This window comes from Equus caballus, chromosome 9 (genome assembly GCF_041296265.1).
Source record: "Equus caballus isolate H_3958 breed thoroughbred chromosome 9, TB-T2T, whole genome shotgun sequence".
NCBI classification, from domain to species: domain Eukaryota; kingdom Metazoa; phylum Chordata; class Mammalia; order Perissodactyla; family Equidae; genus Equus; species Equus caballus.
Window position 1 is genome coordinate 51,501,117 of NC_091692.1, and position 18,768 is coordinate 51,519,884.

General features: G+C 38.4%; 1 protein-coding gene across 5 annotated transcripts in view; it reads left to right on the top strand.

The window, feature by feature from the left end:
- The window catches only part of LRRC69 (leucine rich repeat containing 69), a 127,948-nt gene that overhangs the window by 39,077 nt on the left and 70,103 nt on the right, over positions 1-18,768 (top strand). For all 5 annotated transcript variants that reach the window (XM_070222281.1, XM_070222280.1, XM_014728042.3 and 2 more), the window contains 2 exons: positions 8,634-8,760; positions 12,353-12,425. In XM_070222281.1, coding sequence (XP_070078382.1) covers positions 8,634-8,760; positions 12,353-12,425 — 200 coding nt within the window. The remainder of the gene's footprint in view (positions 1-8,633; positions 8,761-12,352; positions 12,426-18,768) is intronic.

The window sequence follows — 18,768 nt, forward strand, 5'->3', positions numbered from 1 at the left end:
TAGTGGTAATTAATAGCTACAAGCACAGCATAATTAAATGTTAGGAGATCTTGCCTGGTCCAAGTTCTAGGCGTACATATGATAGGCACTACATCAAATCAAATATAGGGTGAGTAAGAAGGAGCAGATGGGTAGAATAAAAAAAGCAGGAAGCCCATTAGAAGGAAATGAATCAAGCTGGGCAGACTGGAGCTGACTAAGCACAACAGATACTTGATTTTGAAAAAGAAAAAATAATGTGGAGCCATAATGAGTATGCCATAGTTTGAACCATTAGCTTACAGAAATGATCTAAGCAGGCAGCATTCAACTAATGTTTATTGAGCAATTGTTATATTCCAGCCATTGTTCTTTGAATGCTAGATGAATCACAAAGAGACACCATTATTGGAAAATTTCCACTTTAATAGTGAAAGTAAGCTATATACATGAATCAGTATAATACATAGCAGAAGATAATAATTGGCCATAGAAAGTACCCAGTGCTACACAAGTACAAAAGGAGGATGGCTTCCTGGAGGGTGGTACAGGCCAAGGGGAAGCATTAAACACAGAAATCAGTTATAATAATTGAAAAACAAAGGTATAGTGATAGTTTAATCAAAACAGAATCCTGAAACACATTATCACTGTAGAAACAATAAAAAAAAGTTTCCAGCAAAATTAATGAATTAATAGAAAGCCTTTATTCTGCGGCCAACATTTCTCTCTTTCCTGAAAATGTCATTCAAAAGGGGCTGTGAATTTAGAAATCTTTGAAAAAATGAGTTGGAAATCATTAAGAAAACAGATTTAAAATTCGAAAACCAAGTAGAAATGTCAACATACACATATGAAGCAACTTGTGCATTTCTAGCATCATGTATGTCTCACATTTTGTCAAACAGTCTTCTCTTGTGTCTAAAAGATTATAGCTAGCATTTCATAATATCTACACTTTGAAAGGCACTTTATTATATTGTCTCTTGTCCTTATGACAGCCCTGAGAAGTAGATGCAAGTATCCCCCTTTAAAAAAAAAAGGAGAGGAATTTGAGTGACTTGCCTGGGATCACATACCTAGTATACTGCATAGCAGATGGTCTCCAAAGCCTGTGCTTTGCCTACTGCACAATCCTGACTGAAGAGATCGTGAACCAATAGAACAAGAATATTTAAAATGAGAATTCTGTGTATTGCATACAGTCCATTGTGTGTGTGTTATGTGCATATATGTGCTTATATATGATCGTTCTGAGCAATAGTAAATTCTTTTTGAAAATAGGCAGCACAGTATTGTAGACAATGTGGTGTAGAAGTTAGGAATATAGGTGATAGAGTGAAGCTATTTTATTTCACCATAAATCATAGCCTGGACCACAGATCTTTTTTCTGTAAAATTGGGGCTATTGTGAGGGCCACATGAGGCAATGTACACGGCTACTTGGCACAGTGTTTGGCACGTGCTAAATTCTATTTAAATGTTAGTCATTATTATCAGTATTAACTGATATAGTCACTATTATCATCATATAATGACAATGAGTCATCATGAGTATAGTCATTACTCTACTGACATCATGAGTATAGTCAGTATTATCATCAACAAATCAACCAGTATTTTTTCTTCTCAAATTTCTTGTCCTCTTCTCTCCTACTTGTACAAAGATTGCTACACATTAAATCTAAATTCCGTAATCCAAAGGCCTCAGAGGACACTGAGATGCTTATCTTATATCCAAGATGTAAGAGGAAACACACACATCTATTTCAAGACAGGCCACAGATAGGTTATAACTTAGAGGTATGAGAAGGCCAATGCAAGGAAATAAATCAAACCAAATTTACGAAGAGTTGGGATAGACACACATTATTTGGGACAAGTGTACAAAGATGTAGAAAAGGTTACAGGGAGATTGGAAACATTTTGGACATATTGGGTAGGGAAATTCCTCATGGACTGATTATTTGGGCAGCTGTTTATGTATAATCTAGTATGATTGGATAAAGGAAAGTTAAATGATAATACATGCCATTCTTTGCATTCTTTGGCTATGTAATGCTATCGGCAGGCAGTAATGAGCTCTGGTATTAGGGTGATTGCAATGGGATAGAGCTGAAAGAGTTGCATCTAAAAGGAATTTTGAGAATGGGACTTGGTGACTGATTGAATTTAGCTGGAGAGAGAGAAAGAAGTTCTAGGTGATTCCAAAGTTTGGACACCATAGGATTACAAGAATGGTGGGTGGTTAGCCAAAGTGGGAATGGGAAAAACAGGTCTGGTGTGTCCATTGACACTGTCCAGTTTTAGGCTTTGAATTTAGAGTGACAATATCACATCCAGTTGAGATGTCTTTTGAGCTAAAATCAACAAGATGCAATTTTTAAGTGGTAACTGTAAATTCCTACATTTAAGTTAAGAATTCAATTGTGCAAGTCCAGCAAGTGGGTTATCTCCTTGACAGTTAACTTAGGGGTTTTTGTTGGCCACAAAATTAAGCATGTGCCAACAATGTGCCCTGCTGTTGAAAGAGTGCATGCCATGTTAGGCTGCATTAATAGAAGTATATTCATCTGCCCTAGAGAGATTCTGTGGTCCCGCTAGCATCTATGCTATGAGATCACATTTCCTATCTCACCCTAGGCGCCGTGTTTCTAGAGAGGGGTACTTACAAAGTTCTTTCTAATTGTAAGAAGATATAATTCCCTGAGTCATGAGTCCATGAGAAACCAATTCGTAGCAATGATTTCTTTCAATCTATGGCAATATACTTGTTTCCAAGGGATAGAAGAGTTACACTCTGAGAATAACAACAGAACTTCACTACGGATAGTTATTGAAGTAATGTTAAGTTTTAAACTTATCAAGTAGTTATCTCTTATCTGACTAAAGCCTTCCCTCAGGAACTGCCCATAACCATAGAAAGTGTTACTTTTGAAACACTATATGTGCTCTTTCTGAATGCTTCCTACTTCTGAAAACCTGTTAGTAAAACACCATTTGGAACAACCTTGTCAAGGCATCACAAATTTATTGCTCACCTCAAATATCACCTCCTCAGAGAGGTCTTCCCTAATGACCCAATCTGGCCCCAAGTTACTTTTCTATCCTATTATCCTGTTTTCTTTCCTTCATATGTTAGCACTTAACACTAACAGAAATTATTTGTTTACTTACTTTTTCTCTGTCTCACTTCCCAACATACGAGAATTATGAGAGTGGGATCTTGTGTCTTTTTCTCTCTAGCATTCAGAATAGTACCAGGCACATAATAGATATATAATATAATATGATTGAATTAATGAAACATATAGGTTCGGTCTTGAGGTGTTTCTCAAAGCTAATTTCAGTCCTTGCTACAGTATCTCTGGACCTTTCTATGTAATTTATGTAATCTAGGCTGAAGCTCTGACATATTTGCCATGGTGACAGAGTATAGCCACCTGGTTTTTAGGATACCATTATGAATTTAAAGGTCATCAATGAATCTTCTTTTAGTTATTCTATTCTATCAAGAATAATTCCAGTTCCATTCACTTCATCTTAGTTTTAACTTTGAAATCCTTTAAATGTTGAGGTTTTCAGTAGAACCCTCTTCATCTTCTACATGTCATATTCTTGGTTGTGGTAACCTTGGTAGCCTTTTCTAGTCAAAGGGTCATGAAGTTAACTCAGAAAAAGTGCCTTTTCTTGGATTATCTAAGCATTTTATATCATCATCTTTGGAGCTAAGTTGAATCAGAAAACCAACTGTGACTGTCAAGTCACCCTACTACATTTCTCTAGATTGTTCTTCAAAATTACCTTTCCTCAAACCTCTTACATCTCTTTCTCCCAGCAGATGGCTTTGTTTCATATTTCATTGAGAAAACAGATAATATCAGTCAGGAACTCCCTAATCTTTCCATAACTAAATCCATCCACTGCCCTGATCTGCATGCCCCTTCTCTTCTTTCCTTCTTACCACCCCAATGAAGAGTCTCTACTCTTATCTAAGGCCGGCAACCACTTGTACTTTGTGTCCTATCCTCTCTCATCTTCTAAAGGATTTTGATTCTACAATTATCCCTCTCCTTATGTCATTAGTTTCTCATTCTCTACAGGATTATTTCCATCAGCATATAAATAAGCTGTAGTATCTTTTATTTTAGGGGGAAACAAACCCTCTAGCTCCCTCCTAATTTTCTAGCGTCCTTAAGAAAAGTTCTTAAAAGAATTGTCTTTTAGTCATTGTCTTTGCTTTCTCACATTTTCTCCACAGTACACTTCAAACAGAGTTTCCTCCCCAACGCTTCACCCCTGTTGTCAATGTCACTAATGATGTTCATGTTGCTAATTCCAGTGGTTATTTCTATGCTTGTATTTGACTTAAGCTTCCTGTGGGATTTGACCCACATCTTCCTTCTTAAAATAGCTTTCTTTTCCTTTTCTTTCCTCTTGGCTTCTGTGACACTATATATCTTGGAGAGCCTGAGTCATAACATTTTTGTAATTTATTAAGGCTGTGCTCACAGAAGAAACCTGTAAAAGTGTGAGGGAAGCAAGACAGAGCAGGGAAATAATCTAGGCAAAGATGTGGTTTCAGAATAAATTTAGCCTCAGCCTAATCCCACCAGAGTTCTAGAGCATGCCTTGTACCACAGAGACAAAGGGGCTGGCTGTTATACCCCTGCATCCATCATAGGCTGTAGGCCACCCTGGGAGATTGGAGTAGAGGCATAACTTTCCATGTATTTCCAGGTAAAGCTTCTCCTGGTAGCCAAGGGAAATTCTTCAGAGAAGGATGCAGGAGAAAGTCCACAGTAGCTGAGGATTGAGCGCTGGCTCAATAAAGGGGATTTGGTGTACTAGATGCTGTAGGTGTCCCACCTTTCCCTTCTACTTCACTAGCCTCTCCTTCTCTTCCTCTGCTAGGCTCAATTCTTGCCCCACACTCTTATCCTTGATGATTTCTTACAATTGCTAAAAGCTCACAAATTTACCTTCTGGTCTTGACCACTTCAGAGAACTCTAGACTTGCACTGACAATTGCCTACTTGATGTTTCCACTTAAAAGTCTAAAAGACATCTTAATTTTAACATGGATAAAACTGAACTCTTGATTCCCTGTCTTGCCTTCAAACCTGCCCTGTCCCACCTTTCCTCATCTCAGGTGTTCAAGCTCCAAAGCTTGTTTTTGTCCGTGATTCTTCTCTTTCTCTTACATCTCACAATCTTCTGGCTTTACATCCAAAACATATCTCAAACCCATCCACCTTCTTTCCACCTTCACCACCATCATTCTAGCCCAAGCCATCATCATCTCTCACCTGGACTGCTGCAGTCATACCTTCAGGCTATCTCTGTGCTTCAGTTCTTGCTCACCTTGAAGACTTCTTTATACAGCTGCCAGAGTGCTCTTAAGACACAAATCAAATAATGGTACACACCTGCTCAAAACCCTACAGTCACTTCTCATTCCACTTAGAATAAGATCCCACTCCTTACCCTGGTTTACAAAACCATACATAGTGTGGCCCAAGGACACCCTTCCAACCTCATTTTTTGCTGCGTTTCCCTCTACTCATTATGCTCAGCCATATCAGCCATGTCTCTTGCCTCCTCAACCACACCAAGAAGGTTGCTGCTTTGGGGTCTTTATTTTGGCTGTTTTTTCTTTCTTACTGTCACTCAGATCTCATTTTAAATATCAAATTGTAAGGCAAGCTTCCCTGATCAACCAATCACCATCTCCTCATTCTTTTAATTATCTACAGAGGACTTAATGCTGTCTGTTATTTTTCTTATTAATTCTTTTAGTCATTCGTTCATTCATTCGATTGTTGCTCTCTCACTGTTACTGTGTAAGTGCTTTTAGGGTAAAGATCTTACATATCTTTTTCACCTCTGTATATCGAAAACCTAGAACTGGCGGCTCATAGTAAGCATACAATGCATACTTTTTAATGAATCTTGACTCACCTGCTTCCTTAGACAGATGGTTATATGGGCAGTTTAGACTGCATTTTTTTCATGATTTGTTTGTGGATATATATTTCTAAGCATCAAAAATTAATAAAATAAAACCCCACTTTATAGTCAAGCTTGATTATATCCTGTGGCTTCCCTTTGATATACCATGAAATCAAATTACTGTGTTATCTTCATGTATCTGGGCCATACCCGTAGATTCTGTAAAACACAATGACAAAAATATAACTCATACATGAGAACTTATGGCATAACATGCAAAATGAGCATTATACAGTCTGTGATGTATACCTGGAAAGCACTGATGGTGTGGGAAACCACAAGCTCCATTCCTTGTTACTTATTTACTTTAAAATTACAGGTTACCATCTCTTTGCTGGAGACAGTTCTCCACAAGTCTCTCATGCTTTTGCATATTTTGTAAGCAGAAGTACTGACTGCCTTTGTTCCAGACTAACTTTTCAAGGATGTCTATATAGCAGATATCCTTGGAAATTAGACATAGTGTCTCCCTCTGGAGCAAAGGACAGGCACGGTTACTGCTCATTATAAAAGATTCAGGTTCCCTAAGCTTTTGGTTCCTCTTCTGTAAAACAACACTCTGCACATCCAGGTGTCATCTGATTCTCTGCCTTGCTGGTGCAAAAATGGCAATATTCTGGGCACAGCTGTTGCTGTGAGTAATAAACGGTCTTTTTTCTCTTTCCCAGGGATCTCACACTTTCTACTAGCATCTATGAAATGGCGGCAGGTTAGCTTGCAAATTGGGTAAAATCTCAGACCTTTCACAGTTCCTGACACTCCTGGATTCCTGACTAGTATTCAGAGATTTTCTTGGGCTCTGAGCACTGGTCATCTTCTACGAATTTTTTACTAAAATTAGGCAAAAGAATGAAATCTATCTCAGAAGAGTATCAAAGTGATGTGACTTGAGAAAAAGTCAATCAACCATTGATGGCTTTGAAGATGAAAGGAGGGGCCGGGGCCTAGGAATGTGGCCGCCTCTGGAAGCTGGGAAGGCAGGGAAACAGATCCTCCCTAGAGCCTCCAGAAGGAGCACAGTCCTGCCCGCACCTTGATGTTAGGTCAGTGACACCTATTTCTGATATCTGATCTCCAGAGCTGTAAAATAATAAAGTTTTATTGTTTTAAGCCACTGAGTTTGTGTAAATTTGTTACAGTTGAAATAGGAAACTAATACAGTCACAGACTCTAGATGAAGTCTTTTCATTAGAATGCCTACATGAATATATTTTAACTTCACCATTCTAAAAGAATAAAGCCTCCAAGATGGTAGATGTATTGTCCTTTGTTTAGAGGACACTGGCAATTCTGAGGAAAGCATGTATGGAAACCAAATCTCTTCAATGAATTCTAAGGACAGGGAATTTCCTTGTAAATATATCTATGTCTACTTTATATTAATTTAAATCATTAACATACACCCATACCAAATATCAGGTGATATTTAAACATAAATGGTACTCACCTAAATTTTCTTCTTAATTTTCTTGTCTTTTGTAAACTCATTAATTTGTAAAACCTCCCATGATTCCTTTTCTTTTACCCTTTATTATTAAAATTCTGAAGGGGCTGGCCTGGTGGCGTAGTGGTTAAGTTTGCACGCTCCACTTTGGTGGCCCAGGTTTCTTGGGTTCGGATCCCAGGCGTGGACCTACACACTGCTCATCAAGCCATGCTGTGGTGGCATCTCACATACGAACTAGAGAAAGATTGGCACAGATGTCAGCTCAGGGACAATCTTCCTCAAGCAAAAAGAGGAAGATTGGCAACAGATGTTAGCTCAGGGCCAATCTTCCTCACCAAAAAAATAAATAAATAAAATAAAAAATTCTGAAGTATACAGTTAGTAATGAAATCTGAATGGTAAATTATGTTTGAGAGTGAAAGAAAAGGCAATTTTTGTATCTTGGATGGTACAGTTAGATTTCATATCAAAGAAAAATACCACGTTTTAGAGGACAATCCTGTGTCATTGATTTACTGGATTAGAGGATCAAGGAGCATCTTTCTAACTCCTCTTATGTGCAGTCCTTCCTATGGCTAACCAATTTGTCATTAGTAGAACAGGTGTCTGTAGGGCAGATACCCTACCATACCATGTCAGTAGTTTCTCTTATGAATTTTGTGATCATACAAAATGATGTTAAAGCTCCCCGCCCACTGCTACCCTTGGCTGTATCCATGTAATGGAGAAGTCTTATTGGCCTAAATGAAAAATCTCATTTGGGTGTACTATAGTAGAACCTCAGATCTTTGACTATATTTCTGATTTCTGGAAATTAGCCCTTTTACTGAATTTTTAATGGTTTTCAGTCTATGGGTCACAATGTTAGGATATTCTTGAGTTGCTCAAGTGATTTATAAGTGTATCATTAATTGTATTTTCAAATACCCTCAGAATGGTTTGTAATTCAATTTTAATGAAGTTAAATGTTTGAATTAAAAATTAAATTGTGCTTTAATTAACAAAGTGCTTGAACATGAAGTTCAAATGATCTTTAGTTATAAAGATAATTTTAAATATATGTGAAATAACTGCTTAAGATCATGTTCAAGTTTTCTTAGGTAACATCGATCTCAACAAAGGCGCTTAATTATTTCTTTTTTCTCATTTGAAGATGGGTAATGTATAAGTCCATTAAATCTCTGTGTGTTTGCAGTTGACATCACTAAATCTGGGAAACAATCTTCTAGAAGAAGTTCCAGAAGAGATGAAATACCTTACATCTCTGAAGAAGCTCCATTTATTTGGAAATAGGATTCATAGATTTGCATCTGGTGCATGTGGTAAGTTAGTCAAAGACCAAAATTATAGTATCAAGCTTAATCCTCTTATATTTAACAATTTGGAACTAAAGTGAAAGGGAATTGTACATGTTTTAATATTTTTCTGTTGGAGCTGTTTACACACTACTCTTGAAATTAAGGAATTTGGGGGACAACACTTTTTTCCAACTATTGTATTATATATTTCTTTACATGTATACCTATGAAATAAGTAAGCATTAGTGTTAGTGAATTTTCCCCTTTTAAGAATCAGTGTACATTTAGACTCTTGAATCCTGGGGCCCTTTCTCTGTGCCAGAGAGAAAACCAGTTGAAGAGCAAATCAAGAAAAGCTCTCCATAGCGCTCCTTATTCTTTACGCCTTTTCTTGTCTCAGATACTAAGTGACAATCTTTGATCAAGATGCTAAGTTTAAATCAATTTGAGGAGAATTTTAAAGGAAAGATATGAGATTCAATAATTGGCATTCTTTACTTTGTGTTTCCTTTAAACCTACAATTTCTCCATCCAATATGAAACTCTTCCTATTTATAAATGGGTAAAGTGGGCTTAAGGACAGAATGCATGACAAAGAAATCTGTATGATTTTTATAGCTTCATTAACTCATGTAAGGCACTTCACCATTTTATGCATTTGTCCCCAATAGTAAATCTAGAACTATATTACAAAATGTATAAGGTTCTGTGAACTTTTGAGGCACAGGTGCTATATATAATCACTGTCACCACCAAGCAGCAATTATTAAGGGTATTATTGAATGGTCCACTAAATTAGGGGTATATTTGGCAAACAGCATGAATAGACTCTGATACCATCTATTTAAAGTACCTCAAAATCTTAGATCATGTATCTTTGAGAAATATTTTTCCTCAAAATGAGAACTGTAACAAACACCTATTGATGCTTATGTACATTATATATACAAAGCCATAGATTCAGGGTTCAATTATAGTTTACTTAGGAAGAAAACAGTTTACATATAAGAAAAAATTAAGGGCATGCAAACAAATATACAATACTATTTTATTAACTATATTGAGGGGACAAACTTAGGTAAAACCTGATGTATATAAATGATATTAAGCAACCTAATTAATGTGAATTTAGTTTCTGTAAAGAAGTAATTTTTTTTCTTGTGTTGCTCTTAAATTTGAGGTTTACAAAATACATGTAATCTGTATACAGTGCCCCTGAATGTCTGTGACTTCTGTATTTCCTGATTTTGGGCTGTTGAACTTTGAAAATCCCATGCGATCGACATAAATTATGGTCTATGTCAGATCCTGATTATCCAATTGCAGAAATGGTTTGGTGTCAGGGAGTTGAGCCCCCTCCAGCATAGATCACATGACCTTGTCCCCCTGACCTGAGCAGACTGGACAAGGGCTAGACATGTGTCCCAAGCTGAGTCAGTCATATATCCTTTCTTGGGGATTATGACAGAATCTAAAACAGTTTAATTGGTCTGAGCTAATTACATGAATTAAGACAGAGGTTGCAAACTGGTGGCCCACGAGCTGAATCTGGTTCACAAATAGGTAGGTTCTGTTTTGTCTGCCTTTGTAAAAATTTGAATTTAGTGCCAAAATTTACAGGTCAACACAGTTTATATAAAAGTCTGGATCTCTAGCTCTTTTTGTTTGTTTGTTTTACAAAGGAAAGATTAGGCAACACTGAAATCACATTCCCACGTGACAGCATTGGCCGGGAGCTGGCTGAATGGCAGCTGCCCTGTTAAGATTAGGGATGTGCTCTGCAGTTTGGCAGGCTGCCACCAGGTACACTCCCACCAGACCCACTGCTGTGTTTTGAGTTATCTCCCCAGTTCCTGCAGGCATTTCCATTTGAGAACTCTGTCTACCCTGTCTGTGAACATTCAAACACAGGAGTTAGGGATGGCTAGGAATGCATGGAAAATTAGAGAAAATGCATTCAAAAGAGAAGAAATGGGGCGTCAGGGAGAGGGAGAGAGGGAGAGAGAATATAAATATGAAACTGAGAGAAGCTGTTATGAGAAATGAAATTCTATATTCTGCAGAGATTCCCAGAGTATAATCTACCAGACTTTGAGAAGCTGTGTGGAGAGACAGACTATTAGCATGGAGTGTTGCGTAGGTCTCCTTGGACATCACAGCCTGGTTCAGTGGTTCAGAAGAAGCATCAGAAGCCCAGGAGACCCAAGCATGAGCAAATATATATATAAGCCTATAATTATATAACGCTATATATATATTATGTGTATATGTATACATATATTTAAATTATTATAACTTCCGGCTGCTGCCGCTGCTGCAGCCTAAGGGCCGTGCACTTTGGGCGGAGCGCGCGTCACCATGTGCAGCTATGGACGGACTCTTGGGGAAGGCCAAGCGAAGCCCAACGGGGAGAAGCCGGCCGCGGAGAAGATGTACCTAGGAGCTGGAGTACACCAAGTCCGGAATCACCGACTTCCAGGTCAAGGGACTGCTGGTGCTGCCCGGGGAGAATGACCTCCACGTGCGGCTGGCCAGCAACACCACGACATTTTTCTGCCAGGTCAACCTGCAGCATAGCACTGCCTCAGAATTCTGCACAGGAGAGGCGTGCCAGACGATGGCCGTGTGTGACACACGGTACTACTGGTGAGAGCTGGGGAAGAAGGTCAAGTGCACACGCCCCAGTATGTCGACTTTGTCTTGAGCTCAGCGCAGAACCGGGTGATCAACGAGGGCGTGTTCCACATGAAATAGGCAGTGAATTCTCCAGCTCCTTCGAGTCAATGGTGAAGAAGATCTGCAAATACCTGTTCCCGATGCTAGGGTACGTCTGCTCGTCCCACTTCCAGGAAACCCTGGCCTTGGAGCTGCACGCGCGCTTGAATACACTCTATGGCCAGTTCCTCTTCTCCACGAAGTTCAACCTGCTTGGTTCCAAAGAGACCCTGGTCATGACCATTGCATCGAGGTGCTGTGCAGCGGCAGGGGTGCGGCTGTGGACACATGGGAACAGACCACGGGAAGGGGAGGTGTGCTCGGCACCCCCGGCCCGACAGGTGTGCACGTGTGCGGAGAGATGCCATACGAGTGCCAGCGTGGCTTTGCACACTCTTGGCGGGAGTCAAGAGTGGCGACGCGGCCCCCCACCCCGGGACGGCCTGCGCTGTGCTGAGGGTGGGCTCCGCAAAAGCGGGAGGACCGGGGCGAGGTTCACCAGTTTCCCACAGCGGTTTTCTATTGGTTGGATGAGTGCCGCTTGTAAAGAAGAACCTTTGGACTTCATTTATTTGCTCAACAAACATTTAAGGGACTGATGTTCTGAGTTCCAAAAAAGAAAAAGAATACAAAATCGTGGGTTCCTGTGCCGTTTAATTTCTGGTTCCACTTTGTAGTGAGCCTGGCTCTACCCTCTGTCCTCGGGCTCCATGACTTGGCTTTGTAACTGTGATAAATTCCCTCTTTTTGCTTAAGCTAGGTTAAGAGGGTATCTCTTACTAGCAACCCAAAAAGCATTGGCCAAAGCAAGAAACCAGAAGGAAAACAAAGGTGTATGGAAAAGTGGCTAAAAATTACTTTCTAACAGATATCTAAGGTGACTAAAATTATTTTCTAACAGATGGCTTACAAAATTTGATCCTGCTTAGTCTGAACAACAATCAGCTTACATGGATTCCTCCAGAAGTCAGCAGGTAACTTTGTTTATACCGACACTTGTTTAAACACTCCCCATCCCCCACTGCCCTCTACCCTTGCCCTCGTCGTCTGAACACGTAATGCCTAGCCTCAAGTCCTTGTGGGACTTATACAGAGCAAAGAGGCACCTGAATGACTGAGGCAATGCCACTAATTTTAAGCAGATGATTCCTTAAACACTTCAGAGAAATGAGAAACAGCATGACTTGGTAGTCTAAGTGTAAAAGTGGGGGTTTGAAACATAAAGTTCTAAAGTTGTTTGTGCTGTTGATTTCCCAACTCAGGGGTTCTTAGAGCTTGCTCCGTGGCAGAATTGAGGACAGTAAATTTTATTTTATACGAATATTGTAAGCCATTTTCAGCTTGATGGAAGAGGTGATGTAAAAGCAGAGGATTTCAAGCCCAAGTGTCTTTTTTTTGTTAAAGATTGGCACCTGAGCCAACATCTGCTGCCAATCTTCTTTTTTTTTCTTCTTCTTCTCCAAAAAACCCCCCAGTACATAGTTGTATATTTTAGTTGTGGGTCCTTCTAGTTGTGGCATGTGGGACACCGCTTCAGTATGGGTTGATGAGCGGTGCCATGTCCGCTCCTAGGAGCTGAACTGCTGAAACCCTGGGCCACTGAAGCAGAGCGCGCGAACTTAACCACTTGGCCATGGGACCAGCCCCAAAGTGTCTTTTTTATTAACGAAAAACAAACTCCAAATTTTATTATCATTAACAACAGGGACAAAATGCTGTCTCTCCTTATCCTGCACATCTGCACAGATGGGCTGCTGTTTCTGTGCCTTTCTGGAGCCAGCTGAGGGCCTTGTCCTGCAGGCAAAACACCATCTTGGGCTTTTCAGTCTGACAGATGGAGAGAGAACCCAACTGGGGTTTCTTTGGAGACCCTTTTTATTGCCTGTTGAATAGAAACAGATGTATTCCAATATAAGAGCATCCAGATTTTTAAAGGAGGATACAAAACTAGGACCAGTCCTCAACAAAGGGCTTTCTATAGCACCTAAAAGTCGATTCCAATTCACTTGTCTGTACATCTAGCCAATGATTTATGTTTCTCAGATAGATTTTTACAGAGAAAGTAATGTTTTAAGTCAGAGCAACTAGAAAGAGTTTTGAAGTGATCTAATTTCTGAAGAAGAGGTTTATGGCAATGAAAATGCCGATAGTTGTCTACTTGCTTTTCACTTATTTAGCTTATCAGTTGATTTATGTATTGATGATATAATGAAAAAAGGATACCTTGGAAGATCTGGCGAACTAGGTTCAGGTCATATCTTTGTGTGACTAGCTTTATGACCTTGGGCAAGTAATTTAACGACTCTGGACCTTAGCTTTTTCATCTCTAAGGGAAGAATTTTGAGTAGATGAACTTTAAAATCCTTGCAGCTGTAACATGATTTCACAATTTAGTGAGTTTAGTTCTGTTTGCAGTAGAAAGTACAATATTCAAAGACTGCATAAATGTAAGGTTACGGTATGTTAGAAAAGTAAATGAGAACTTTCAGTGAAAAAAGTAGGATTGCAAAATGTCTGGGTCCATGCTATTTTATAGATAATTCTGGGTTGTCCATATTCTGCCTCAGCCTTAGATGTAAGCTGATTCAGAACCTCCTGAAGCAGGATTCCATTTTCTGACCTTGGGAAAGTTTTGTCACTTTCTTATCCCTTAGTGTCTTTTTCTGCAAAATGAGGACAATAATAGTGCCTACTTCACAGGGCTGTTTTGATGATTAGATAAGCTAATCCATCAAAGATGTTTAGGGTTGAGCCTGGGACGTAGTAAGTGCTCAATGAATGTTAGATATTATTATTATTTGTTGTTATTTTTATTCTTCTTTTTGTTCCCCTCATTTGTTTCTTTGTAGAGACAAAAGATTGACTTAGTAGTGAATTTGAGAAGAGCACTGAGTGTGCATGGCTCAGCATCCTCCCTTTGCTCTGCCACCAAATAAGCAGCTGCCTTAACAGGAAAGGCCGTGACTGAGTGGGTATGTTTAATTCAGGTGAGGGCTGGTAGGGAGCCTGAGAGTGGTCCCGTCAGCTCGGTGCTGATGTTTGATTCCCTTTTTTCTGAATCCCGTGTCTTATTTCTCACTTTGTTCAGAACCTGGGAAGGGGAGAGAGGCGTTCTGTTTATTCGTTTGCTAAAACTACAGAGTATCGGTTCACGGAGTTGGGGTCAAACCTGGGCAGGGGAGAGTTTTGCCTCTAAACAACTCTGTCAAGGGAAGAGCTGCACAACCACAAGAAAAGTGGGCCTGCTGGGGAGAGAATCTCTCTGAAAGAAAGACAGGGAGAGAGGAAGGAATTAAGCCAGCAGGCTCAGTTCTTTCTCCAGATTCGCCAGGCAGTGAAGTTTATCTTCAACCCACTGGGGAGGAAGGAGAGCAGGGAGAGGCTGCAGGTGTACCTACTGTAGTTTCTTCTAGAAGAGTAGAAGTTCTCTCTGCTCTGTGCAAACGGAAACAAGGGCAGATACTTGTTTCTCCCCTGTACTCTTTACTCAACCCAATGAATGACGGACACATTTACAATAGCCTCTGAGCTCAGTTTAGTGCCTTGAAATAACAAAAAAGTAAAAACCCAACTCTCATAATAGTAATTCAGCGTGGAATCAGTTAAAATAATGATTATAACTGTGATTAATGAAGAAAATTCCCTCTCCCCTTCTCTACAGGCACTCTACACATTTTACTCTCTTTCCACACTAGGTTATCCTTCTTTGACCATGTAGTGTCTCTACAAATAACTTTGCTCCCTCTTTTACTGAGAAATTTGGGCTCCCATAACACCGTTCTTTTCAGCCTCTTTGTCTTGCCTTAAGAAGATCTTAAGGCAAAGACTACTTCTTGCCTTTTCTCTCCTGCCCCCTCATTCTCTCTCCTTTCCTTCATAACCAAACTTCTCTGAAGTGCCCTCCATCTATTGCTTTTGTTTCTTACTTAACCTCTCAAAATACTTTTTCTCTCTCCATTCTACTAAATATCATTTTCAAAGGCCATTCATGTCCTTTAGGTAACTAAATCTAATGGCCTTTTCTCTCTGCTGAATAAAAATTACATACAAATTGTGAGTGTTCATTTCAATGAGTTTTGACAATTGTACACACACTAGTAAGGCATAGTTCTTTCAATCCACAAATTTCCTCATGAGCGCTGCCTGTGAATTCTTACCTTCATAAGGCAACCACTAGTCTGATTTCTATCTTTACAAATGGGTTTTACTTGTTCTAGAGCTAAACAATGGAATCATACAGTATGTACTCTTTTGTATCTGGGCTTTTTTGCTCAGCATTTTTTTTGAGATTCATCTTTTTGTTGCATTTGTCAGTAGTTTATTGTTTTTTGTTTATCCTCAGTAGCATTTCATTATGTGAATAGACCATAAATTATTTTCTACTATTTATGGACATTTGGGTTATTTCCCATTTGGGACTATTATGAACCAAGCTATTATATATACTTTTACAAGCCTTTTTGTAGACATATGTTTAATTTATTTTTCATTTCAATTCCTAGGAGGAGAATTGTAGAGTCATAGAGTAGGAGTGTGGGTGTATATGTTAATTTATAAGGAATTTCCAATAGTTTTGCAAAGTGGTCGTACCATTTTATATTCCAGCAGTTTTTAAAATTTTAACCATTGTATTGGGTGTGAAGTCATATCTCATTGTAGTTTTAGTTTGCATTTCCCTGATGTCTAATGACATTGAGCACCTTTTCATGTTCTTATTCACCATTTATGTATCTTCTTTTGTGAAACGTTTGTTTCAAGTATTTTTTGCATTAAAAAACATTGTGTCATTTTCTTTCTTAGAATTGAGTTGTAAGAGTTCATTATGTATTCTGTATATAATTGCTTTGACAAGTGCAGGTATTTTATTCTAGTACGTGGCTTGCCTCTTAATTTTCTTAATGGTCCCTTTAAATGAACTGGAGTTTTTAACTTTTATGAGGGCCGATTATAAATATTTTTATTTTAAGATTAGTGCTTTCTGTGGCCCTCTTAAGAAATCTTTGCCTACCTCAAAGTTTTCAAGATATTATCCTATATTTTCTTCTATGGGCTTTATAGTTTTAGTTTTTATAGTTACGTCTATGATTCATCTCAAATTAATGTTTGTGCACAGTGTGGAGTAATGATCATAGTTCATTTTTCCTCCATGTGTTTATCCAGTTGTTCTAGCACCACTTGTTGAAAGACTATCTTTTCTTAATTGAATGGGCTTGACACCTTTGTCATTTCTCCAGTACCATACTATCTTGATTACTGTTGTTGTATTGTAAGCTTTGAAATCAGATAATGTGAATCCTTTAACTTTGGATTCTTTATAATAGTTTTGGCTATTCTAGATACTTTGAATTTCCATATAAATTTTAAAATTGATTTGTCAATTTTTACGCAAAAGCAGCTGTTACGATTTTTATTTGGACTGAGTTGAATGTATAGATCAATTTGGGAAGAATTGGCATCTTAGCAATATTGTTTCTTTTAATGAACAATGTAGCTATATTTATATCTATGAACAGGATATATCTCTACTTTTATTCAGAACTCCTTTAAATTTTCTCAGTCATAATTTATAGTTTTCAGTCTGGGGATCTCTCATGTCTTTTGTTAAATATATTTTTAACTATTTTATGGCTTTTTTGATGTTACTGTAAATGAAATTTTAAAAACTTTTATCTTCCACTGCTTGTGGCTACATAGAAGTATAATAGATTTTTAAAATATTGACTTTGTAGTCTGTGACCCTGCTTTTAGTTCTAGCAGGCTTGTATTACCTTTCTTTAACATTTAAACTTTATTTTTTTACAGAATATTTCTCCATTTATTAATGTTTTATTTAATTTCTCTCAGCAATGCTTTTTAGTTTGTGTCTAGATCTTACATAACTTTTTTTTGAAAAGACAGATCATTATTATTTTCTTCTTTTTTCTTATATCTATTTTACACATTTTTTAAAAATTCATTTTTTTATTTATGGAGATAATATTGTTTTATAACATTATATAAATTTCGAATGTACATCATTATATTTCAATTTCTATGAAGATTACATCGTGTTCACCACTTGAAGTCTAGTTGCCATCTGTCACTGTACACATGTGCCCAGTTACCCCTTTTGCCCTCCCCTCTCCCCCTTCCCCTCTGGTAACCGCCAATCTCTTCTCCCTGTCTATGTGTTTGTTGTTGTTGTTTTTTAAATCTTCCACATATGGGTGAAATAATACAGTATTTGGCTTTCTCCATCTTAAACTTTGACTATCTTTTCAATTTTGAAATACTCTTCTCCCATGCCTTTAGAGATTCCTTGTTAACCTGGTTCATCCCAGTTTCTCTGCTCGTGCCTTCTCTGGGTGCCTTTTTTTTTTTAGTTGTCGCATATTCTTATTTCTCAACAATCTTTCCATTGGCTTTCCTTCTGTCTTCCCCTGACCCTCCCCACCTTTTTTTGTTCTTCCTCTCAGTTTCATCTGTTCACATGGCTTCCACGATCATGTTTTTAGAGTCTTCCCCTAAATCCCTTTCACTAGCACTGATCACTCCCCTAACCTCCAGTCCCTCATTTTTAACTGTCTAAAATGTCACCTCATTCTGTTATTACTTTAATTTCAATGCATTCAACCTTGAGGTCATTTTAGATCTTCATTCTTAGCTTTGTAAGCAGATACATCTGCTTTTGAATCTTGACACTCTTACCTACTAGATGGGTAATTTGGGCAAGTTATTTACTGTCTCCGATCCTTTATTTTCCTCATTTCTAAGATAAGTTATTACTGAGGTAATAATTCTAACCTCAGTTTTGCACTGAAGACTAAGTTTAATACACAGGTTCACAATTGGTGCTCAGTGGTACTAACTTCTTTTTTTTGTTCTCTTCTTGAGGAAGATTAGTCCTGAGCTAACTGCTGCCAATCCTCCTCTTTTTGCTGAGGAAGACTGGCCCTGAGCTAACATCTATGCCCATCTTCCTCTACTTTATACATGGGACACCTACCACAGCATGGCTTGCCAAGCGGTGCCATATTCATACCCGGAATCCAAACTGGCCAACCCTGGGCTGCCGAAGCAGAACATGCGCATTTAACTGCTGTGCCAATGGGCCAGCCCCTCAACTTCTTTATTCATAACATTTTCTCAGATTGTTATGTCCTCCTGTTGCCCTAATTTTACAAATTCTATTATTCAGGGCCAAGTTCAAAATGTTAGTTCTTCCAAAAAGCTTGTGACATACCTCAGGTACCATATCTGCAATTATGGACTCAAGTTTCCTTAATCTTTTCCTCCCTATCTGATGGCATTTTCTATCCTCGTTTTATGACTCTAACA